The sequence below is a fragment of the Pseudocercospora fijiensis genome (genome assembly GCF_000340215.1).
Source record: "Pseudocercospora fijiensis CIRAD86 unplaced genomic scaffold MYCFIscaffold_3, whole genome shotgun sequence".
In the NCBI taxonomy this organism is placed as follows: Eukaryota; Fungi; Ascomycota; class Dothideomycetes; order Mycosphaerellales; family Mycosphaerellaceae; genus Pseudocercospora; species Pseudocercospora fijiensis.
The window spans coordinates 1,832,802-1,856,756 of NW_006921534.1; the positions used below are offsets into that span (position 1 = coordinate 1,832,802).

At 47.8% G+C, this 23,955-nt stretch overlaps 9 protein-coding genes across 9 annotated transcripts; 5 read left to right on the forward strand and 4 right to left on the reverse strand.

The window, feature by feature from the left end:
* Window positions 1-1,086: 1,086 nt before the first annotated feature.
* MYCFIDRAFT_133838 (uncharacterized protein) lies at window positions 1,087-2,826 on the reverse strand (the record flags this gene model as incomplete). Its single annotated transcript, XM_007926501.1, has 1 exon — window positions 1,087-2,826. The coding sequence occupies one exon, from the start codon at window positions 2,824-2,826 to the stop codon at window positions 1,087-1,089; it is 1,740 nt and encodes a 579-aa protein (XP_007924692.1).
* Window positions 2,827-3,391: 565 nt separating this feature from the next.
* MYCFIDRAFT_182243 (uncharacterized protein) lies at window positions 3,392-4,005 on the reverse strand. Its single transcript, XM_007926502.1, has 2 exons — window positions 3,880-4,005; window positions 3,392-3,820 (listed from the first exon to the last, which is right to left on the reverse strand). Exons 1-2 carry the CDS (start codon window positions 3,975-3,977, stop codon window positions 3,571-3,573), a joined length of 348 nt encoding a protein of 115 aa, XP_007924693.1. The 5' UTR covers window positions 3,978-4,005; the 3' UTR covers window positions 3,392-3,570.
* Window positions 4,006-4,181: 176 nt separating this feature from the next.
* Window positions 4,182-4,480, forward strand: MYCFIDRAFT_173121 (uncharacterized protein; the record flags this gene model as incomplete). Its single annotated transcript, XM_007926503.1, has 4 exons — window positions 4,182-4,229; window positions 4,261-4,353; window positions 4,392-4,420; window positions 4,450-4,480. The coding sequence occupies 4 exons, from the start codon at window positions 4,182-4,184 to the stop codon at window positions 4,478-4,480; spliced, it is 201 nt and encodes a 66-aa protein (XP_007924694.1).
* A 712-nt stretch (window positions 4,481-5,192) lies between these two features.
* On the forward strand, window positions 5,193-5,846 carry MYCFIDRAFT_210778 (uncharacterized protein). The gene has a single exon (XM_007926504.1). The coding sequence runs from the start codon at window positions 5,238-5,240 to the stop codon at window positions 5,658-5,660; it is 423 nt and encodes a 140-aa protein (XP_007924695.1). The 5' UTR covers window positions 5,193-5,237; the 3' UTR covers window positions 5,661-5,846.
* Window positions 5,847-6,019: 173 nt separating this feature from the next.
* Window positions 6,020-7,272, reverse strand: MYCFIDRAFT_134131 (uncharacterized protein; the record flags this gene model as incomplete). The annotated part of the gene is made up of 3 exons (XM_007926505.1): window positions 6,020-6,207; window positions 6,260-7,078; window positions 7,131-7,272. 3 exons carry the CDS (start codon window positions 7,270-7,272, stop codon window positions 6,020-6,022), a joined length of 1,149 nt encoding a protein of 382 aa, XP_007924696.1.
* A 674-nt stretch (window positions 7,273-7,946) lies between these two features.
* MYCFIDRAFT_214605 (uncharacterized protein) lies at window positions 7,947-10,929 on the forward strand (the record flags this gene model as incomplete). Its single annotated transcript, XM_007926506.1, has 1 exon — window positions 7,947-10,929. The coding sequence occupies one exon, from the start codon at window positions 7,947-7,949 to the stop codon at window positions 10,788-10,790; it is 2,844 nt and encodes a 947-aa protein (XP_007924697.1). The 3' UTR covers window positions 10,791-10,929.
* Window positions 10,930-11,570: 641 nt separating this feature from the next.
* Window positions 11,571-12,302, forward strand: MYCFIDRAFT_195229 (uncharacterized protein; the record flags this gene model as incomplete). The annotated part of the gene is made up of 1 exon (XM_007926507.1): window positions 11,571-12,302. The coding sequence occupies one exon, from the start codon at window positions 11,571-11,573 to the stop codon at window positions 12,300-12,302; it is 732 nt and encodes a 243-aa protein (XP_007924698.1).
* Window positions 12,303-13,814: 1,512 nt separating this feature from the next.
* Window positions 13,815-15,153, reverse strand: MYCFIDRAFT_210779 (uncharacterized protein). Its single transcript, XM_007926508.1, has 2 exons — window positions 14,940-15,153; window positions 13,815-14,882 (listed from the first exon to the last, which is right to left on the reverse strand). The coding sequence occupies exons 1-2, from the start codon at window positions 15,113-15,115 to the stop codon at window positions 13,898-13,900; spliced, it is 1,161 nt and encodes a 386-aa protein (XP_007924699.1). The 5' UTR covers window positions 15,116-15,153; the 3' UTR covers window positions 13,815-13,897.
* Window positions 15,154-18,180: 3,027 nt separating this feature from the next.
* Window positions 18,181-19,154, forward strand: MYCFIDRAFT_173126 (uncharacterized protein; the record flags this gene model as incomplete). The annotated part of the gene is made up of 7 exons (XM_007926509.1): window positions 18,181-18,349; window positions 18,397-18,498; window positions 18,559-18,696; window positions 18,872-18,905; window positions 18,973-19,039; window positions 19,075-19,101; window positions 19,140-19,154. 7 exons carry the CDS (start codon window positions 18,181-18,183, stop codon window positions 19,152-19,154), a joined length of 552 nt encoding a protein of 183 aa, XP_007924700.1.
* Window positions 19,155-23,955: the final 4,801 nt, after the last annotated feature.

A 23,955-nucleotide genomic window follows, 5' to 3' on the forward strand; every position in this document is an offset into this window, starting at 1 on the left:
AGCTGGCGTAGGCGTAGGCGTAGGCGTAGGCGGAGCCTGCTGGAGGACTTCCCACGCCACAAAACCCTCGCACGGTCGCCGCTGTAACGCCTCTCCAACCCGGAAACGCGTTCCCGCCCAGGGAGATCTGCGATGGCCCGATGGGATGTCGAGCGGTGAGGGTCTGGTGCATGACAAGAAGTTGTAACGTCAACACTTCCTGCATTGGTCCGAATCTTGCATTCCTTGCATTCGCTGCCCACGAATCTGCATTCCGCCATCCGGTGCTTGCTGCAGCGGCAAGCAGTGAGCATCCAGCAAACCTGCGAGATGGATCGGTGAAGAGGATATCCGTATCGTCGAAAGAGACGGCCGCCGAGAGAAGAGACCCGAAGCACTGGGATGCCTGCGTAACATCCGTATGCTTGCCACATCCATTTGTGATATATCTCAAATCGGGAGCAGAAAAGCCTGCATCTGCCATCGGCCCACCAACTGTGGATGTGGCCTCTTCATGCATCATGAGGTCCTGTCATGCATGGACGACGAGTGCCAGACTGCTTGACAGCCTGCCACTAGAATATGTACGGCATTGGCTTGACGCTGTACGCTGCGCATGAGCGACGGCCATGCTGCTCGTGCATAGCGGCTGGGGGTGCACGACATATCAGAAAATTTTCCTGGGGCTAGATGCTGCGCGGTGGGGTGGGTGAGAGGGAGAGGCCCGCCGATTATATATAGCGAGAGGACATTGACCTTGTGTTCTTCGGGGCGACATGGGCGCGAAAGATCTGGTTTGGCCAGCGTTGTTGAGAAGCTGATGAATGCGTAGAAGAGCAACTGTGTGTGAACTCAGCCTTCGCCTCGGATCCAGGATATCAAAATGCTGAACCAATCGGATGAGATGCGCATCTTGCAGAGGTACCCCCAAAATGGTATACTCACTGCGACTTCTCACGATTTCGAAATTGGCACAGCTTTCTGACAACTGACAACATCGGCCTGAGGTTGAGGTATGACCTGCGAGATGGTCCATATTGAATCAGATAATACATCCATCACTCATACACGTCTAGTCTGCATATCTACAAAAACATCTCGAAACTCCTATTCGAAATCTCCTCCACCTTCATCAGCGTCAAGCCAGCCGCGACACATTTGCACAGCACGACTCCATTTGTTGAACATCTTCTCCGACACTTCTGGGCTGACATCGGGCGTAAAAATTCTCCTGTCCTTCTGGTTGATCGCTTTGAGCTCGTCAAACTCTTTCCAGACGTCGACAGCGAATCCAGCCGCGATTGCCGCGCCGAGTGCTGTGGTCTCGCACATGGCAGGACGGTCCACAGGAATGCCGATGATGTTGGCCTGCGCTTGCATGCAGAGATTCGAGTTGGACATGCCTCCGTCGACGGCTAAGTTTGAAAGCTTGTGCCCGCTATCCATCTCCATAGCGTCCAGGATTGCTCTTGTTTGGAAGCATGTGGCCTCCAGAGTGGCTCGCGCTATATGCCCTCGCTGCGTATGCTGTGTGATTCCGAATATCGTTCCCTTTGCATCGTCGATCCAGTATGGTGCGAAAAGTCCCGAGAATGCCGTTACAAACACACATCCGCCATTATCCTCCACCGTGGCCGCGAGGTCGGATATCTTGTGTGAATGAGTAATGAATCCAAGGTTGTTCATGAGGAATTTGACGCCTGATCCCGCAACAGCAATTGATCCTTCAAGTGCATACACAGGTTTTCGCTGACGCCCGAAATCGTACGCGATTGTTGCAAGCAGACCGTGCTTGGAGATGACTGGTTTCTCGCCGACATTGTATAAAAGGAAGCAACCCGTACCATATGTGTTCTTGGCTGAGCCTGGTGTGAATCCTTGCTGCCCGACCAAAGCTGCTGACTGGTCACCAAGACAGCCTGCTATCCGCATGCCCTCGAGTGGGCCTGATGCTACGCGACCGTATGCGTCTGGATCCGAGGAAGGCACGATACGTGGTAAATGAAGCTTATCGATGTCAAGATCGAAGAATTCCAGAAGCTTTCGATCGTATTGGACAGTATGTAGATTCATGAACATCGTTCGCGATGCATTGGTGGAGTCTGTCACGAAGTACTCCTTCTTCTTGCCATTGAGATTGTACAGCAACCAGGTATCGACAGTCCCAAAAGCAAGTCGTCCTTGATCATATGCCTCCTTCACCTCTGGTACGTGGCGGAGCAGCCAGACCAACTTCACTGCTGAAGGGTATGTGGACAGTGGCATTCCAGTCATTTCAGAGAGGTCCAGGCCTAGCTCGGTCTCTTTCTGCTTCAACTCTCGAACGAGACCTTTCGTTCGAGTATCAGGCCATGCGATTGCATTATGCAATGGTTCGCCGGTTTCGTTGTCCCATACAAGCGCAGTCTCTCGCTGGTTGGTGAGACCAATCGCTCGAATATCGCGGATCTCATGTCCAAGCTCTGTGAAGGATGTGATGCACTTCTTCATGCATGCTTCTGCGCTCGCAACTAGCTCTTTCGGATTGTGTTCGTGCCATCCTGACTCGGGATAGTGCTGCTGGAATTCATGCTGGTGACTCGCGACAGGCTGGCCAACGCCATCGAAGACGATAAAACGTGTACTAGTCGTTCCTTGATCGAGAGCTCCAATGAAGAACTGAGCAAGGACGTTTTCATGACTCGTTGTGAATCGTGGGAGAGGTGGTCGCTCTGGTTTGAGGCCACCATGGACTGGCGTCTGTCGTTCAACCTTTGTCGTGCTTGCGCCAGCAGCTCTTATTGCGCTTGGCACTGACTGGGGCAGGTTGGACGGCAGTGTCTTGGTGACCTGTTCTTCTGCTGACATATCTGAGCTCCGAGGAGTAGCAGCAGCAGGGAGCGATTCCCTCAAGATTTGATCCATTCAATGCTGCGAAAGGGTGTATGTGTTTCTGCTGAAAAGATGCGATGTCAAAAGCGTTACAGAGCGACTCTCCAAAAGAAAGAGTATTGAGTTGAGGAAGCGAATACTCTTTACTGATGTAAGTATTGCAGCAGGTCCACTCTCTCCACTGTCGCCAACGTTCTCTAAAGTAGACATTGCTTCGACCATCTCGGGGGTCCGAAAAGTTGTGCATAAGAAATTGCCGAATCAACGCCGACGGTCTATGTTTCTGAGGTTGGTGAGGTTTCTCTCGTGCTTTCAGACAAGCAATAATGAAGTAGGGGCTCGATGGTCACTAAATCGCTCGGACTGATCGATCCAAAATGGTCGATTTGACCGTCTTGCAGGTGGTGAGAGTAGGTTTGGGCCAAGGATGCGAGAGGGGCGTTCCATAAATGGTGATTGGTCCACATCGCCAAGACTACAACGTGTGAGCTACTCATACGGGGGATCTCGAGTTGTAAGGAAAATCGCGTCCGTCTTCTGTGTCATCCTACGCCAATTTGAGACGCATATTATCTTACGCGGTGTATACACAGAGCTCATTCTAGGTTATTTGATCCTCTTCCGTATGCTCCATTATACGGACTATACAATGTCGAATAATTGTAGTCCCTTTACCAATTCTGCGCGTAACTGAATGTCGTTCATCGTAGTATAAGTATATTATACAGCTTCCTCCTGCAACCCAAGAGCTCGGCGAAAGCGCTGACGTTTCACTCCAATGCTTCCATTCGGGTCCTCGCCTAATGCTGTAAGCAAGTTCGTTAGACTTGCTTGCGAGAATGTTGCGATTGCGGCTGGCGTAGCAGGAAAATTGTCGATTAGAGTATTGGTTATGCTTCGTAGCGGTATAAGAGCGTGTTCGGGCGAAGTAAGCTGTGAATTAGCGAGGCGAGCAAGGTTGTTGGCATCGCTATTCCAGATCTATTAGCTCGAATAACATAGAATAGGGTCTGTATAGCTGTATAGTACCTTGAGGAGATACGTGTAAGTATCCGAGTTTCCATCTCCTGCATCTGCTGCTGCATCTGCGCCATGTGTTGCTGCATCTGCTGCTGCATCTGCGCCATGTGTTGCTGCATCTGCTGTACCTGCTCCTGCAGAGTATTGACAGCCGTCAAGATCGCGGCACCGCCATCTACTGCTGGCAGATTGGCAAAGCGTCTGAAGTTGTCGGTAACAATCTGAGATGCGTCTGCAAGCGCCGGAAGGTCGGGCGGGGTGCTAACGTAAGAAGGCATTCCGAGCTAGAAGAAGTATTGTCTAATGCGCCGATGTTCTGTCTGAGAGCTTGTGTAGTTTGCGATGCTAACAGTAGTGCTGTGTGTTCAGTATTCTGTTGTTTGTTGATAGTTTGTAAGAGAGCGCAGCAGGCGCCCCTACAGCGCCAGGTTCGCGCTCGGCTACGGCTACGGCTACGGCTTCCCCCGCAACGCAGACAACGCTGTAATTATTAATAATTCTTTCAACACCCGTCTTTCAAGGCACTTTGGGTTAGTTGTCCCAAATCAACGTCGTTTCTTGATCAATGCTGATGAAAAGCAGCGGAGTGGTTAACGCGCTGGCCTGCTAGACATCCTCGTCAAGTGGACTGATCGTTTTAAACGATCAACTCAAGCCAGTCTCTTCGGAGGCGAGAGTTCGAATCTCTCAGGTGTCGCGCTTCTCTTTTGCGTGAAACTGGTTGTGTTGCGTTGCGCTGCGAGGTCATCGAGATATGGCATTTTGACATCTTGAACTTTTGATATAGGGTTGCCAAGCATTGTAGAATATTCGATGTTCACTGAAGCGCGTGCCAAGAGACGCACGGATCCCGACTTCACTCATCTTCCTGTCGCCCAACTCGCGTGCAGTGGTCTATTATTTCTCGCCACTTTCTTGTCGTATTGTCCCTCTTCATGGTCGTCTGACCCCGCACGCTGTTAGAAATCGGACAGATGCCGTCGAATTCCTAGATCGCATCGTTGCGCCTTCTTTGACGATCCGCGTCACGTCCGCGAGATCTCTGCTCGCCGATTCGCTTGAGTTATCCCATATCGCTATGATCTTGTGCCAGGAGGCATACAACGGTACCGCGCTTTGACGAGGCGAGACACCGGCAAACGGCAAGTGAGGTTGAGCCTTGACCTGCAAAAGCCAATGGTCTCTGGCATCGTTCGGCTCGAGCTATGCGTCCCAAGACGCTCAGCAGGGCAAGCTTGCACAGCTTCAACATATATGATACCAGTCTCGCGAACTTTTTGCATGAAGATCTCTGGAATCATGAGTTCTAAAGCGCGGGTTAACTTGCCTGCGGATGTGGTTGGCTCTGAAAAGAAAACTTATTGGAAATGCCCGTGAACGTTTGCCGACTTCGATCTCGAAAGAGTTCACCACTATCAAGCGCCAAAATCTGGATTGTCATCGTCGGAGTGGTATCTGGAGCTTTCTTGATCGCTATTGGTCTTACTGATCCAATGCAAGAGTCGATGATGTTTGGCCTCGTCGCCGGCACGGCCGTATTTCTAGAAGCGGGAAACGGAGCGAACTTCGCCTTGGTCCCTCACGTCCATCCTTCGGCGAATGGCGTGCTGTCTGGGACCGTTGGAGCTGTGGGAAATCTCGGAGGCGTGATTTTCGCTATCGTGTTTAGATATCATCACACGAATTATGCGGAGAGTTTTTGGATCACTGGAGTCATGGTCATTGGTATGAACCTGGCCTTGTGCTGGGTCAAGCCAATACCTAAGGTACAGGTTGGCGGTAGAAGTTGAGCGGCATGATTGGCCATCGCGAAGGGTTGTGGATTGCAGCTGAAAGACTCCGTATCTACTTCCAGAGCTCTGGATCTGACATGCAATGCTCCCTTAGAAATGCTGGCTGTACGTTTAATTGTCTCGCACAAAGCCTGGGCCAAACTTCCGCTCTCTGAAATATGTCGATGCGCTTCTCGAAGTGCTTTCAACACAGACGGCAGATCAGGGTCATGATCTCAAACGTGCAGACAAAATTCCACAATTCGTTGCGTACATCGTATATACTGCAAAGCTCACAAAGATGCCCACCAGTGCCGGGCTCGCTAAAGTGCATTAGACAGTACAGGGTATAAAGCTTTTGGACACGATTTTCATCACTAGGCATACCAGCCTCTGCTCCCAACCTGAGTAGGCTGTTCATCGTCCCGATGAGGTATCAAAGGCTGCGTGATGTCAAACGCTTTGATCAAATTTTGCCAGGTCGAATAGTCGATCGAGAAGACGGATTGATTCTTCACAGTTCTCTCCGCTCTTTGTTGCTCCAGATCTCGAGGCGTCGTGAGGACTATGGAAAAGAATCAGCATAAGTCACGTGTCACTCCAAATTCATAACTTACCAAGTGTCGCCAACCCATCATCATCTGGCGCGATTCCGGCATTGCCCTCCTTGATCAGGAACGAGACGTAGAAGAGGTTTTCCACAGTCTGGCCAAAGCTGTGTGGATTGACGACAAAGTCAAAGAGCGAAGGCGAACCGGTTGATGTGACTCTGTATTTCTTGCAGAATTCTTTGGCTCGCTTGGCGTCCATCTGACCTTCCTCGGACTCAATGCGCTCGGCTGCCGTGCTCGCTCTCTTGCAATGACGGCGAAGGAGGTGTCTGATATTTTCGCATTGCTGAGTCAGAGCATTTTGATCAGGTGCTGAAAGATCTTCCTTGGCCAGCGTTTCCGGTCTCGACTCCTGGGCATTTCTGTCCTGAGTCTGACGCGCTCGTCGTTGCGTCAACACACGCACCCTCTTCTGGACCGATAGCGGCCCTAGCAGGAATGTCGGGCATGGCGGACGGGAGTTGTAGGGAAAGCAGGCATGGCGGCCGATGACTTCCCAGTCTAAAGGTTCGTCATTATCCTCATCGTCCTCTTCCTGTCTCTGTCGTTGTGTCTGTGTTCGCGGCGCGTCGCCGTTGTCCATGCCTCCATTGCGCATGAAGTGGACGCATTTCGTGATGAATTCGTCTACGTCTAAGCCGGTGCTATTATCGCCAAGCACCATGCTCTGAGCCTTCTTCACGGCCAGTCCTGAGACATCGACCAGCAGTCTTGAATCGAGCATAGCATCGCCGGTCTGCTTGATATTCTTGAAGTTCTGATTCGCGCGATTGAGGGTATCCTGGAGTTCTGTGCCATGGCTTCTGAGGTAATCGTCGCGATTTTCTGTATCATAGCATTAAAGAGAGTCCAGCGCTGCATAGCACGGAATACGCACCATTGAATTCGCGCTGGAGGGCACGCGACTTCCGCTTAATCTGCCTTCGTGTATCCGCATCTTGATTTGGATCGTAGTATTTCTTGAATTTGGCAGCCTCTGGATCCTCGTCGTCGTCTAGATCCTCCTCTTGGGTGGCCATTGTGACGCGTTTGCGCTTCTGACCACGCGACTGATCGGTGTCGTTTGAAGAAGGCGTTGGCAGGCTCGTTCTGGGCTCGATCGCGCGCCCTTTGCCCTTATCTCGACGCGGTCTGGGATCGCAATTCTCTTGGTCTGATGCTTGACTCGGATCGGGCGTCTCCGTGCCTGCGCGCGAGCCGGCGACTGTCGAAGGTCTATTATTGAGACGCGCCATGGCTCATAATTGGACTACAGCTACTTCACTGTGCCGCTGCGTTGTTGGGAAAGGGAGAGGTGCCGCAATGTGTCTCCTCAGGCCGAGAGCGTCGCGGAGACTAACGACGTGCCAGGCCTCAGTTCATGGGAGTCACCGCAATATATCAATAATAGAGGTGAAAAACTCAGTCGCGACACGTCGAGAAGTGAGTTCTGGTGTGAGGTTGAGGTTGAAGCGTGAGAGAGTTGTTGTCTGCCCCTTGAAGCTCTCGGCGTGGGAAAGGAAAGTTTGGAGACGCGCCGACGATTCACTTCGCTTCAACTCGCGACGTGGCCCAAGCTCCCATGACTATCACGTGGAGTAGAACCCAAGACATCTGATCATTTCCACGTTTGCTCATTGTGTCTGTGTCTGCGAGACGTATCACGAACTCCTTGACACCTTTCCCTAGATGATGACGGGGCGACGACAATGGGATGGAGCCGTTCACGTTCGCCAGCTCCTCCGAGCTGCACATACCAGTCGGCGTGAAGGTGTGCGTTCATCTTCGCAAGCAGTGTCGTGGCATGGCATGGCGTAGACTTATGCTGAGATTTGGTAGGAACCGACTTGAAGGCGACGAGAAGCCCCTCCCATACTCCGTCCTCCTCAAACGACCAGACTTGCGACACCGAGGCAGCAATCTCAGCTCTCATTCCGAGCTCTATGTGACTGTCCAGCCGTTTGCAGACTCGAAGCCGCTGACTGTCCACTCTCAAACACCGTACAAGCACTTTAAGCATGGCAGAGTATGGAACCAGTGGCTGTCATTGCCTTTGAACTACAGTACATTGCCTGTCAATACCCAGCTCGCCATCACACTTTGGGATGTATCGCCTCTCAACCCGAAAGGTGCGCACTCAAGTCACCACATCCCGTTTGGAGGCACGACTATTCCGCTGTTCGACGAAGATGCTACGTTGAGAACAGGAAGGCAGAAGTGCAAGATATGGCGACATAAGGCAGCAGATGGCTTCTCAGATACCACAACACCCTGGCAAGAACTGAGAAAGCGAGGCAGATGTGGTCAGCAGGAAGAGCCTGTGATTGTTGATGAGAAGCAAAGTCGCCGAGATGCCGAACTTGAGCGTCTGGTATCGCTCATGAAAAAGCATGAAATGGGCGAGATTCCAGAGAACAGATGGCTGGACCAAATGGTCTTTCGACAAGTCGAAAAGCTCGAACGACAGCAGATCCGGGATTCCTCGAGGCCTACGCGCCAGACCATTGGCGAGACGAACGGCGAACACAGCAGCGATCCGCAATGTGCCGACGGTGATGCAGATCATGATGATGGCAGCTTCTTCCTCTACATCGAGTTCCCTCGCTTCGACCACGCCATCGTCTTCACCGACCACGAATACCCACCTCCTCCGATATCGTCCATTAAGACACCAGATACGCAAACAGCGAACGGCGTCAACTTCAAGCCTCCCCCTGAAGTACAGCTTGGTCCAGGCATTCATTCCGAAGCCCTGAATGACACCGATGGTGCCGGAAGACTGGTTGGCATCTACGATCCCGAAATTGGATATGCAGACAATCCTGCTGAGCAGAAGCATCGACGACTCATTCGCGGTCAGCGTAATGCTATGGACCGGGATTTGAAGCCAAATCCCAAGATGCGAGACTTCTTGAATCGGATAATGTCGTATGGCCCCACAGTGGAACTCAGCGACAAAGAGAAGGATGAAATATGGCGCTTCCGTCACCATCTGACACGCGATAAACGTGCTCTCACAAAACTTATCAAGTCAGTAAATTGGCTAGAACCTGCGGAAAGCAGGCAAGCCATTGCACTGCTCCCCAAATGGGTCGACATCGACATCGATGATGCACTTGAGTTGCTGGGCCCGGGTGTACGGCATCCATCTGTTCGTGCGTATGCCGTACACAGGCTCCGCAAGGCTGATGATGAGGAGCTGCTCTCTTATCTGCTGCAACTTGTTCAAGCCCTGAAATTCGAGAATCAGCAGCGCGTGCGAGAGGACGATGACGCAGATTCATCGCTCGCTTCATTCCTAATTGCCCGCTCAGCAGCTAATCTGAAACTTGGCAATTACCTGCACTGGTATCTCATGGTTGAGCTGGATCTGGACGACGACCAGTTACAAGCTTCGAAGAACAAGAAGCTTTTCGCACGTGTTGAGTTCGACTTCATGAAGGAGCTCGATACATCACCCGAGGGCAAAGTGCGACGTAACATTCTGCTGCGCCAAGGCGAGCTCATCACAGTGCTCAGCAAGATCAGCAAGGATATTCGTACTGGCAAGGGAGATCGTCTGCGAAAGATCGACTCACTCAAGAAGATGCTTGCCGACCCGAGAAATGAGCTTCTGCATTTTGATCCCCCGCTGCCTCTACCTCTTGATCCAGAGGTGAGGGCAATCGGCATCATTTCAGATGACTGCAACGTATTCAAGTCGTCGCTTTTGCCTCTGCTGCTCAAATTCAGAACCGACACTGGTGAAACCTATCCTCTGATCTTCAAGACGGGCGACGATCTTCGACAGGATCAGCTTGTCATTCAGATCATCGCTCTCATGGACCGTCTTCTTCGCAAAGAGAACCTCGATCTCAAGCTCACGCCATTCCGGGTCCTTGCGACATCTATTCTTGCTGGTGCAGTTCAATTCATACCCTCGCAACCTGTCTCTTCGATCCTTCAGAACCCACAATACAAAGGCTCCATACTAGGCTTCCTTCGAGCTCACAATCCACCTGTGGCCGATGCCCCGGCAGTCCTTGGCGTGCGAAAAGATGCCATGGACAACTATGTAAAGTCTGTCGCAGGCTACTGCGTCGTCACCTACCTCCTCGGCGTCGGCGACCGACATCTCGACAACTTGCTCATCACAGAAGACGGCCATTTCCTGCACATCGATTTCGGCTATATCCTTGGCAGAGATCCGAAACCCATGGCGCCACTTATGAAGCTGTCGCGAGAAATGGTGGACGGCATGACAGGCGGTACACCAAACAATCCTGAAAGCCAGTTCGAGACGTTTCGGCAATACTGCTTCACTGCGTACACCACTTTGAGGAGACAGAGTTCTCTCATTCTTAACCTCTTTGCGCTGATGCAGGATGCAGCTATACCTGGTCTTGCTATATTTCCTGGCGAGCAAGCCGTGCGTAAAGTTGAGGAGCGATTTAAGTTAGATGTGGGAGAGGAGGAAGCTGTGCGTTTCTTTGCTCAGATGATTGAGAAGGAGATGGGTGCTTGGGGACCTGTTTTGATTGATAAGTTGCATGGCTTTACGCAGACTTGGAGGTCTTGATTGCAAGGCATATCAGGTACTCACATGCATCCACTCTCAGGCTACATGCCCTAACAGGTGTGTCTGGTTGGACATCTAGTGCCTCGCGCTGAAGCTAAAATCAGAGAACATCTCACGCACGTGAGTAGAGTGAGGCCTGATAATGTGCTTGTTGACCATGCCACTTTGGGCCTGAAGGATTCGTCAGCAGAGGTGAACTTACCCTCAACTTCACAACTCTGCTCTCTGCCAAGCAAGTCAAAATATTGGACTTCGATCTGGAATGTCTGCGCGGAGCGTATTCGTCGAGGTTGGAGCTTCGTCCGGCACGCTCAAGTGAACAGCAGCGACAATGGTAACAGGCTCTCGCGCACTCCCACTGATTTTTCTCACATCTTCAAGCCCTTATGTGCCATCGGGACGCAATGCTCGCAACCACGCGCGAGCTGAAAGCGCAAGAAGAATCAATGGACCTGTCGCTCATCAAAAAGGCTTTTTCGGTACATTCTCATTGGATCTAAAGCGTACTACTATGCCGACGGAGCGCGAAGCTCCTCCCAAGAAGTTGAAGCTCAACGAGCAAGACCATCTTCCTTTCCTCGACAGCTCTCAGGCTGTGGCGCTTTCCGAGAATCTGCCTGCTCCTATACGCTTCATGTCCGTGGACTTCACCCCAGGGCGCGTTTCCCTGCCACCGAATGTCAACTTTGAAGATGTGCTGCGAGTAGCCGCATTCCACATCCGTCGCAGGGCCGCACAGATGATCACTAATGATCCCGTCCGGACTATGGATGCTCTCCGATGTCGCCAATGGTGCTCAGTCTCCGCGGCCTCCGCTTCGATAGGGAGAAGTCCTACCTGGATAGCGCGATTGCCTGCGTTGTCTCAAAAGTTCGGCAAGTCGTGACAGGCGTAGGTCTGGAACAGAAAATGCTACTTTGCTACACCGAAGCCCTACACCTTTTGCGATCTGGCGTTGCTGATCCAGCTTTGCACGATAGACTGGACATGCTTGCCGCCACGCAACTTCTTGCCATCTACGAGATGCTGGACTCAACGAGCAATGAGTCTTGGCTACAACACGTAGCAGGCGCAGCGGCAATGGCAAAGCTCCACGACGAAGGAAATCTCCGCTTAGTGTTTGCAGACGCCCATAGAGCCTTTATTGACAACATTGCGATCGAATGGTCCATTCGCCTCCCTCTTCTGGCCAGAGCTCATGAGTTGCGTTGTCGTCTCAAAGCCTTCATACTGCGAAGCGAGCAGCAATTTGTGAACAACAGGAAGACCTCGCCGAAAGAAGTCGATCTGCTTGGGCTCTGTTTGATTACTATCATCATGCTTGATCGTCTCATCACCGCCTGGCGAAGAGATCTCCCTTTAAGGGGACGAGATCTGGAGGCAGACACGCAAGAGCTTTGGAAGCAGATGATTAGACTTGAACTGGACGCTGCGGAGAAGCATCCTGGGAAGGAGGTGCTGCGGGCGTTTCAGAGACAGGTGAATTATCCTGTGCTCACTTATAATGAGTGAGGAGGCTTCGCATTTTAGGAGAAATGTTACATGAGTTGCCTGCGATCACGGCGGCGACGATGAGTGCTAAGTCCAGATGTCACCGGCATGTACAGAGTGCTCGATATCGTCGAAGCAATGACTTGTGAGCGGGAAGACTGGATTGTTCACAAATCTTCACTCTGCTACCAGCTCTGCAGTGGGACTATACATGTGTCGACCCAAATCCGAAACAAGAGGCAATGAAACAAACCTTTGGAGTGCAGGAAGCACCAGCAATGAATGCAAATGTCGAAACAGAGGTGTTCCTGATACAGAGATCAAGACATAACCCGACACCGTGGCATTGCATCAATTGCGAGATCGAATCGGGAGGAAAGGCGGATCATTGGAAACAAGAAGTGGATTTTGCATAGTCTTCAAAAAGCCAACTGGGATATCCTACGCCTTCAATTCGCATCAGATCTCTCAAGTTCGCAGGATCTTGCACCTGTTTTCTCGTATGCACCAAGCTGCTAGTCACATTCCGCAAACTAGCGGCGTCCACCGACGATCGGAAGCACCAGCTCCTCTCCTCCATCGAGCTCCTCTCCTCCAACCGACTTCGACTTTACGCGCACTGGCATCTCCGTAATGGCTTCGACCTGGGCCATCATGGCACCAACATTCGTCGCAGCACTTTCCTTCTCCTCCTCCTCCTCCTCCTCCGAGTCCGCCATCCTCTGCAGGATTCCGATCGCCTGCTTAACATCCTCGCTCTTCAACCTCTCGTTCCTACGATTCGGATTCTCCCGTAGACGCTGCGCATTGATCCTGACGAGATACCTATCAACGGTCAGCGGCAGCCAGCGCATTCGGAGAGCAAGATCAGACCGACTCCACCGCAAGTTCGACGTCGGGTTCCATTTTCGCCAACTCGGCCAGGTCAAAGACCAAATTTCTTTGCCACGCCTCGAACTTCATGAGCCGGCGCCGTTTCCGTGTGGCGGGTTTCGTTGGCAGCAAATTCTTCGGGAGGAGACGGAGGAGATCGTGACGCCAGTGTGCGATGATGGTGGCACAGGCGCGCGAGAAGCGCTGTTGCTGTTGTTGTTGAAAGGAGTGTGGCTGGGGGGCTCGGGGATGTCTGCCGGCAAAAGGTCTGACTGAATCATCGGAAGAAGCTGCGTCGTCGACGTCCGCCGGGTAGCGCAAAGGATTGTAGGCGTGCTCTTCACCGTTCATTCGGCGGCTTGGTAGAGCGTCTTCCATGTCGACTTCGAGGTTGGCGGGCGACATTGTGATGTGTCGCGGCATGGTAAAGGGGCTGATGAAGCTTGCAGAAAATGTTGGAAAAGAGTCTCGAGCCAACGTGAGAGGCAGGCGGGACGTTTGACGTTGGCTCGAGCTTCATGCATGTGGACGGTAAGACGGCCGGGTTGGTGCGCAGCTTCGCTATGATGAGCTCTCGAGAATCTATGCAACCTTTTGTTAGCTCTCTCTGCCTCGCTTCTGCGTGAAGACGAACTCCGTGCCACCTGCATGCAGTAAAGCCGCTATCAAAGAAGCATTCATGTCCATTTGAAACAAGACCAAAAACTACAAGCCGCCACACCCTCCTCAATTGTGACTCCAAACTACCACTCTCGAATCGACCCATCAGGCCCATAAAACTCCTTGCACTGCCACGGCAGCGTCTCCGCACTAATCTTCCGAATCAACTCCTCATCAACCTCGATCCCCAACCCCGGACCTTTCGGCGCATCCACATACCCACCCTCTTGAATACCAAAAACACTCCGATCCTTGAGATAAGTGTTCAAATCATACTCCCCACCATCACTCTCAGTATTGTAATGCATCCCCAAACTCATCTCCAAAATCACGAAATTCGGCGTCGTCAATCCTACGTGCAGAGAAGCTGCGAATGCGATGGGGCCCAGGGGACAGTGCGGAGCGATAGCTACATCGTAGGTTTCTGCCAGTTGAGCCAGACGTTTCGTCTCGCTGATTCCTCCTGCGTGAGCGATGTCGGGTTGGAGGATGTCGATCAAGGAGTTTTCGAGGAAAGGTTTGGCGTCCCAACGAGTGTAGAGACGTTCACCCAGCGCGATGGGAATTGTCGTTTGATTGCTAAGCTGTTTGAGAGCTTCCGGGTGTTCGACCAGGAGAGGTTCTTCGATGAAAAGTGGTCGGTGCGGTTCTAATGCTTTTGCCAATTGCTTTGCCATAGGTTTATGGAGACGGCCATGGAAGTCCAAGCCGGCGTTGAGACCCAGAGATTTCACGACCTTGAGCCTCTCCACGGTGGAGTCTAGGACTGAAGGGAAATCCAGCCAGTTGACGTCTTCAGTGGCGTTCATTTTTACACAAGTCAAGCCTTGGTCTTTTCGGGCTTGAGCTGCGGTAGCTATGTCGGAAGGCCGATCACCGCCAATCCAGCAGTAGACTTGGCATTTGTTCCGGACGAGGCCGCCGAGGAGGTCGTACAAAGGTACGTTGAGACGACGTGCTTTGAGGTCCCACAGTGCTATGTCGATGCCAGATAATGCGGACATGAAGACCGGACCACCGCGGTAGAAGCCTAGGCGCCAGATGAGTTGCCAGATGTGTTCGATGTTGCTGGGAGAAACAATCATTAGCGGTACATCAAGTATCAGATATGTGGGAATTGCTTACTTCGCTTCCAGTCCAACGATTCGAACGATTATCTCGTCAATTGCTCCCTCAACTGCGAGGTCGTGGCCCTCGAGTGTGCCTTCGCCCCAGCCTACGCCTCCATCTTCATCGGTGATCTTGACGAAGAGCCATCTTGGCTTCACTCGAAAGCGTTCTACGGTCTTGATCTTGGCCATTGCTGTTGAGATTTAAAAATCGGTGGTCATGTTCTGGAGTGTATGAATCGAGGAAGTCCTTGCTTGGCTGCGGCTTTTGACAAACATGCAACCGATCGATTTAGTGCGAGGGTCACTCCACCACTTCATTGGGTCGTCCATGGGGGAAAGTCTCTAGGACGGGCCATCTTCGGGCTGCGCTGTGTGGAGGTGGGAGCCAGGTTTGGGTAGGGATGTGAATCCACCGTAGATTAAGAATCGCCCCTGTATACACCATATATTATACAGGTGTATACCGGGTATATACAAATGGCACTAACCGAGGCTGGTTTGGTATATAAGTCTATATACAAAAGGAGATAACGATGCTTGCAGTACTAAATAGTATGCTATATAGTAGACTAAAGGGACTACTAAATAGGCTAAGTTGTTGCTGCCTATAGAAGTGCTATTGCGGCTTCTTCGGCGGCTACTTTGTAACCTTCGTCGTCGCTGCCTTCTATATATAATAGACTCTGCGACTATATATCGAAGCCTTAGTTAATAGCCTCGGCTTCCTATAGACTCTAAGATAGTTGTTTCTTATATAGCTCTCGTAGTATATCTTATAGTAAGTCGAAGTTGTCGTCGTCTAGTAAGCCGTCCTTAATCTTGTACTTAATCCGGAGGTTCTAATAGTAATAGACTAGTATCTCTACGACCTCTAAGGATAGTCGATTGCGGCGGAGGTTAATAATAAAGCTATAAGCCGACTAGTTGCGCTCGGTAGCGCTAGTTGTTAGATAGATAGATAGTATAAGTATATATAATATAGACAGCTCCGGAAAGTAGTCTTTAATAAGGTTGTGCTACTACTATAACGGAGTTATTACCTTCGTAGAAGCCTATATAATAGAATTAGTAAAGACACCTCCGCGGTTACGTAAGGTAAAGAGATTAGCAAGGAGGCTTACTACGCGAGTCTTAATCTCTAAGCGAGACTTAGGTATATACTCGTAACTAGGCAGTATACTACTATAGCCTTAGTAGCAGCAGTATATAGTTAAGAAGTCTGTATAGGCGGTTAACTCTTCTAGACCGACAATAATGTTCTATCGCTAAGGGTGCTGTCGCTCCTTTGCGTTAGCAAGATAGGCAATTAGTATAATAGGCCTATATAGCTCTTTATATCGCATATCGATTATTTCTTCGAGCTCTTTATTACTAATAAATAGGTTGTTCTAGGAGGTGTTATAGAGCTACTTAAAGCAACCGTAGACGTAAGATAGTAGTAGTTTATCGGCTTCGAGAGAGATAGTAACTTAAAGGAAGGGCTCTATTAGCTTAATATAGTTATCTAATTGCTTCTAGAAGTCGCTACGCTTAGTAATCTAGCAGACCGTCTACTAAGCTAACCTCTAAGAGGCACTTGCCTTATTCTAGCCTTCTAGCAGGCGGTATTCTTATACGCGGAGCTCTTAAATATAGTTACGGTTCTCGAAGACTGCCTTTGCGTAGTATAGCTTGCCCTACTAGCGGGTCTCTCCTAGTAACTAAAAACGCCGCACCTTGCCCTTACTAATGTCTAATAGCAGTTCGAATAGTAGGAGGGTGTTCTTAAAGTAGTTAGATACCGCTAGTAGGCGCGTAAAGAACTCGTCGATAGTATAGTATTAGTAAATGTCGTCTATAAGAAGTTTAACTTTATAAGAACAGCACCTTAATTGTAATACTTTTAGGTTTGTAAAGGCTAACCTATTTAGGGTTAGCGTATCTAACAGCCTAATAGATAAGCGCAGATAAGACAGGAGGGAAGGTCCGTTAGCGGGCTATCGGCGGTCTAATAAGAGGCGACCTTCTACCTTTAATCTTCGATATACTAATTTCGCTACCGCCGATATAACATTCGCATTATTAGCAGTTAGAGCGACGACCTTGTCGCTATATAGCTCTATAGCCTTCTAAAGGCCTTTAGTATAATTTTCCGCGGTACTATAATAAGCGCCGACTTTCTTAGAACCGACGAAGTATACCGCCCGAGGCGTAACCGCTAGATAGTTAGTATTCGACCTCCTACTATTATTAGTCTACCTATTAGTTATAAAGGTAATCCGGTAGCTCTTAGAGATATTAGCTTCTATCTCCTCTTTTAACTCCTCGTAAATACGAGGTAGATACTTATATATAAGCTACTAGCGAGTCGGAGGTTTAAATGCTAGTCTTAGGCTCTTTAACTAAGTAAGGAACGTTAGATGCTTAGTAATACTTAGCTAGTTACTAGAGGCAAACACCTACTTAGCAACCCCCTTTAAAGCCTTCTTATACTCTTTAGGAGTTATAACGTCGACGTAGCTATTATTGCCGATAATAAGAGTCGTTTGCTATAGCTTAGGTCGATATAGTAGCTTATCTCCGTTACTATCTAGAAGGTCGCTTGCTAACTTAATATCTAGATTATCGGCAATAAGGTAAGGCTAGTATTTACTCTACTATTCTTCTAGCAATAACTTGTACTTCTTTAGGTACTAGACTATACGATTCCTCGCGTTTAAAGTCTATAAGTTACTATAGAAGCGATAAGTTACTATAGGGTATGTCTTGCTAAGAAGCACCTCTCGAGTAACGAGAGACTAATAGGCGTCCTTAATATACCTACGCTTATTAGCAACGAAGGGTTGTTATTAGCTAGAAGACAAGTTGTTAGATATAGTAGATAGAAATCGATAGAAATAGGTCTATATAAGAGATAGAATCTAATAGGCAGTCTGCTATAGAAAGAGGAGGAATTCTATATACAAAATAGTCTATTATATCCTCTATAACTATATACTCTGCGCTATTTTCGTTCTACTAAAGATATAGCTCTTCCTTATCTAATTTTCTTGTTACCTAGCCGTCGTACCTTTGCTATATCTCTAGCCTTTCTACCTCGTCGCATTTTGTATAGCAAACACGATAGCAACGCGACAAGACGCGAAGTCTAGCAGTATAAATATAACACCTCTCGTAGGCAGCGACTCTAGCTAATATAGTGCGACTGCTAGCATAGCGGCCGGTTACTAGTAGCCGCCGGCAGCGACCCCAATTGGCACTAATAACCTATAATTATGGGCCCTATGGGTGTACACAGCACCTTCATTTCCAACCCCTGTATACATAGTGTATTACACGTTGTATACACCATACACTGGATGGTGGACTCCATCACTAGGTTTGGGGGTCACCTGTGGGTCTGCATAAACTCTACTCTACGGCTGCCACATCTACACCTTTGCCGTGCGGTCCATCTATCCCGCTATACGACTGGTGATGTTCGTGATCAGCATATCTCGACAGTTCTGTAGACGTCTCGCCGCCTCGATCAGAAGTTCAGTCTCGCCATTGGAAAAGTCATGCGATACCACCGCCAAGAGAGCCGCACAGCCGTGAGACGAAAGCAGGGGTAGCAATCGTGCGGGATCCTCGATACTAGCACATGTGCTGAGATATCGACCACATAATTCTCTCTCATCATGACCATGCGTCATACTGGGCTGATTGTATGTTCCAGATATGTGCAGGCTCGAAGCTCGCTGATAGGCCCAGACGATCAATGAGGCGAGATAGACGGACATCGGCCTATTGTGTAGGGCGATTAAGGTAACAGCCGGAGCTGCCTAGGCTAAGTTCCTTAACCCAATCCCCCAATCCCCTTAGGGCTATAGGACTTGTTCAACTTGTCGACATTGCCGTAGATAAGGAACATTAATGTAGGCACTACATAGCTCTACTGTTATCTAATCAGGCCCTTTGGTATAGTGGTTAATTACGCTCTGCGGTACAGCAACGGAGCGTGACCGCTCGAAGATCGCCTATCGAGCAGTTATATACCTCTAGCCTTGTCGCTGCATCACTCGTAGAGACTTCCCAAGGCCGGAGGTAGCACTGCTTAGGGTATCCGAGAGCGGTTACAATCCATGTACTTGCGTTATGCTCGATCGAGAATGTCTCTTTCATGCTAGAGTAACCCGGGTTCGAATCTCGGAGGGGTCATCTTCTTTTGCTTAGGTGTTGTCCTTTTGCAGAGGTGTTGTGTTGCTAAAAGTCGCTTAAGGATCGGATAGTAGCTTCGTATAGTAGATCCACTGTCGCTATATTATAAAAGAGTTAAGATAGATAATTATATAGAGGGGAAGGTTAATTATAGAAGTAAGCTCGTCGCTCTATTATTATACTATTTAATAAGTCGCGCTATACAATCGGAGGGATAGAAATTAGCGCGTGTCTATGTCTTTGCCGAGTATCTGCCGTACTATACAAATTAGGTATAGAATACGATCCGGTACGAAAGCCTTTCTTGCCTCTATCTGTTTACAACCTCCTAGTAAGCCTTAAGGTTAAGAGCTAGCTATTTTAGCACCCTCTCGTATATTCTATTACTACGCTAGTATACTAAGAGCCTCGAAGCGACTATATAAGCTTACTACGAAGAAGAAGGAAGCCCTTAAAGCCGCTACCGCTAAGAGATAACGACGTAAAGAGCTGCTACTATTAAGTAATAGTCCGGAAAAGCTAGATACTAACGACGAGTTACTAGATTTAACGAGTTCTTAGCGCTAAGATACCGTAGATAAAGAAGACTATACTTCTAGTAATTATAAAGAAGTCGAGGTCTTTAAATATACTATATAGTAGAACCTATATACGGACAAGTAGAAGGAAGCCTTACTAAGCGAGTGTTATCTAAGCGAGTTAAGCTACGAGTCGCCTTATAAAGCCGTAGACTACTAGTTTAACGACTAGCGCGACAAAGGCAACAACCGGCTTATATTTAGTCTTAAGAGTGCTATTATAATAGCCTCTACGGACAAGGTAAAGGCTAAACACTTCTACCGTAGCTCTAGTATAACGGACCTTAATTTTAAGCGCGTATATACTATACTAGCTATCTAGAATAGTTAAGGCAAGATAGGCTTACGCCTCGAGTTTAAACTAACCGTTATAGCTAAGCTAACTAGTGTTCCTAACGAGCCTATAACTTAATAACTACGGCGGACTTAATAGGCTTCTTAGAGACCGCGGAATATAGCGACTTAGTAATAGTTAGCTGCCCTGCTAGCTAAAGGTCGCTCGGAAGATAAAGCGGCTTCTAACGATAATAACGACGACCTTACTAGCTTACTAACGGACCTGCGACACGCCCTTGCTTAGCGGTAGTCCTATAAGAATAGATACTACCTAAACAAGGGTAGATTGTACTAGTTTAGCGGTCTAGACAAAGCAGAAGACTACTGCAAGATCTATCCGGAAATAGCCGCTAGATAGGTTAAGGGGACTAGAGAGGCTAATCTAGCTAGAAGGCTAACAATCGACGACCCTAGAGCGGCACTAGTATTAAAGATATAGAAGCAACGAGACAAGCAGTTGTCTAATCTATTTAGATAATAAGCTAGTAGTAGTAGACGTGCTTTCGCACTAATAACGCTAACCCTAGTAGTAATCTATAACTATTATAGCTAGTCTAATAGCAAGGGTCGTAGAGGCGCTATTTCTAGGTCTAATCTACCGGCTTCTAGTCTACCGGCTTCTAGTCTACTACCGCAATTAAGTCTAGTTAGGGGCTTAATCGCTTCCTATTAATCTTATACTACCGATAGAGAATTAATAGGCTTCTTTAGCTAGTTACGTAAAGAGTTAACTAGTAGCTAGACTAAGCGATACGCCGATATAGCTAAGATTAAGTATATCTATAAGGAAGGCGACTTCTTACTTAAATAGCTTAGAAGGGTCAAATTAAGCGATTAGGTCCGCTATAGACTTAAGAAAGGCTAATATACTCGATTTATCGCCGTAGTAGGGCGATATATATTAGGGCTAAAGAGGCTATACGTAATTAGTATATAACTAGGCTAAGTAAAGCTAGGGTCTTAGTGCCTTAGGCAGGGCTTAGCGCTTAGCGTTAGGCTAACTAGCCTGCCTTCCTCCTTTTCCTCCTAGATCTCTATCGAATACTATACTAATCTACTACTATCCTATCTATATACTAATATAACCCTTCTTATATAGTATTCGATCTACCCTTTAAGGGTAGTAGCTAGATAGTCCTTATTTTAAGCTTTTAGCGGTATATCTATAAAAACTATTAATTTAACTATATTACGCCTAAAGAACGGGACCTATACGTACTATTCTATCGAAAACAACCGTACTAATTATTAAGCAAGGCCTTCTATACGGCCTATTATACTAAGTTAATCGTACTAGGCCGATACCTACTAATTCCGCTATATCCGCACTATAAGGGGCTATAATATATTATTAGTATTACTCCTTATTATAATAGCCGGCTTATTACGAAACAATAACAACCGTGCCGCCGCTAGTAGCGCTAGCAATAATAACGACAACGCTAGTAGCATAGTACCTACTAAAGTGCCTTCTAAAGAGCCTACTAAAGAACCTATAGTCGAAGGGGGTAACCTATCGTTGCCTATTAACGACATCCTTAATAATATAGTTAATCGCCGATATAGCTAACTAGCCTTTAGCCCCTAGCTAGTAGCGAGACTCTACGAGGCTACTTAAAACAGGCTCGCTTCCTTACGTTAAGAGCAATAGCTAGGGAACGACCTTCTCGAAATTCGCCGTCTATAGGAAACCCTAATAACTAGTACTAAGCTAACAAGTTCTTCTCTACTACTAGTCTAAAAGAAGAATGCTAAACTTAAGGACTATACTATGTTTAATAGCTCTAGCCGAAAGCAATATGACGACTGTATCCGTAACTACGAACTTAATTGGCAGAACGCACTAAGCGCTCTTCTAGACGACTATTCCTTAGTCGTCTACGCTATGCAATATATTAATAGAGACCTAAAACGTACTTAGGATAACTATTTCGACTCCCTTAATAATTAGACTACTGTTTAGTAGCAGACCTATAAAACTATTATGCTAGATACTCTTAGAAACCCTATACTAAGGCAATAATATACTTAGGACTAGTACCTTCGAGCTAAGCAAAAGACTAATTAGTTAGCTCGCTTATTTAAGGCCTATTTAAAGACCCTCGAGAACGACCTTCTAGCTAAGACTAATTCTGTATAGCTCTCCGAAACACGCCTAAAACTTAGGTAGGAGCTTATCCTCGAATTAGACCGTCGCCGTGTGTTTAAATAGACTAATCTTATACGCATTTAATTTATAGTCGAAGTAGAAACAACTAAATAAGCTGTCTAGCTTTAGTAACAACTAGAATCGAGGATCCGACTAGCTAGTACTGACCGTAGTAACCGTAGCCGCGGAGGAAACTAAGGCTCCTACTAGAACAGCAATACTAATAGGAGGAATAGTAATAACCGTAAAAGAAGCCGTAGCCGACGGCTATATAGAGGAGGCCATAATAGGGGCCGCGGAAGGGGCTCGTATCCTTATAATACTAACCGCTCGACTAATAATAGTAGTAGCAACTATAGCAACCTCCTAACTAGATTGAAATGCTTTAATTGTAATAGCACTACCTATCTACTAGGCTAATGCGACAAACCTAGGGATTAGGCCCGAATCGACCGTACTACCGCTAAGTACCGAAAGCACCTTTTAGCCGCTAATGCTACCCCTATCGGGCCTTCCTATTAGTCGAAAAAGGAATAAGCGCCGCACTAACTAGTAGCCTTATACAGCGTAAAACTATCGACATTGTACTAGCTATTATACGTACCTGTCTTATAGAGGATACGTATAGAACTAACTATAGAGCTAAGGTTATACTAGATCTAGGAAATTTAGTTAGTGCCCTTATTAACTATCGCCTAGCTAAGCAATTAGACCTTTAACAACTAAATAGGGCTAACCTGCTGACCCTTGCTTAGTTTAATAACGCTCGGCACTTGACCTATAGGGCTTACTATATTCCTATAGTTCTAAAAGACGACCTCGGCAATAAGCGCTTGCTAGACTTTACTATCCACATAGTAGACACAGACAACCTTCCATTTAACACTATTATTAGCAACCCTGTTCTTAAGTACTACGCTATAGCTATAGACTTAGGCAGCTAATAGTAGCGATTTAGAATCGCTCGGAAAGAAGAAATTAAGTATATTAATATTAGCGAGTGCCCTAACGATATTAGGGTCCTATTTATTAGTAACTTAATACTAGCCTCTACTTTAGCTAATCCGACTACTAATCTTCGCAGTAGAGATAACGATAAACCTATACCCCCTAATAGTATAGACCCTAAACAGCTTAAGCGTATACTAGAATCTATTCGAGAGACCTATATTAACGTGTTTAAATACTACTTAGTATCGACATTGCCTATATTTAAAGAGACGGATTATAAGATTAATATTGTATAGGGCAAGGAGGTTCCTTTTAGACCCCTCTACAACCTTAGTAAGCGTAAGCTTACTATACTACGTAAATATCTAGATAAGAACCTAGCTAATAGTCGAATTCAGTATAGCAACAGTCCTACTAGTACACTAATCCTGTTTGTTCTAAAGAAGGATAGTAGCCTACGCCTATATATTAATTACCGTAGACTTAATACTATTACTATTAAGGACCGCTATCTACTTCCGCTTATTAATAAGACCCTCGATCGCCTTTCTAGTACCTACTTCTACACTATATTAGACATTAAAGACGCCTATTACCGCATCTGTATTCGCAAGGGCGATAAATAGAAGACGGCCTTTCGTACCCGCTATAGCTATTTCGAGTATTTAGTTATACTATTTAGCCTAGCTAATGCCCCTATAACATTCTAGTCCTATATCAATCGGGCCTTATTAGGCCTATTAGACTACCTCTATATAGTTTGCGACTGTTTGCCTAGATAATATCCTAGTCTATATCTATTTACCTAATATTGCAGATTACTAGGCTATAGTACG

Excerpts from the sequence above, each read along its gene's own strand:
- MYCFIDRAFT_182243 (XM_007926502.1), bottom strand. The coding sequence starts at position 3,977 with ATGGCGCAGATGCAGCAGCAGATGCAGCAACACATGGCGCAGATGCAG. Across the intron at positions 3,821-3,879 it reads CTTACACGTATCTCCTCAAG|CGATGCCAACAACCTTGCTC; the intron begins GTACTATACAGC and ends GATCTGGAATAG.
- MYCFIDRAFT_210778 (XM_007926504.1), top strand. The coding sequence starts at position 5,238 with ATGCCCGTGAACGTTTGCCGACTTCGATCTCGAAAGAGTTCACCACTA.
- MYCFIDRAFT_210779 (XM_007926508.1), bottom strand. The coding sequence starts at position 15,115 with ATGGCCAAGATCAAGACCGTAGAACGCTTTCGAGTGAAGCCAAGATGG. Across the intron at positions 14,883-14,939 it reads ATCGTTGGACTGGAAGCGAA|CAACATCGAACACATCTGGC; the intron begins GTAAGCAATTCC and ends TGTTTCTCCCAG.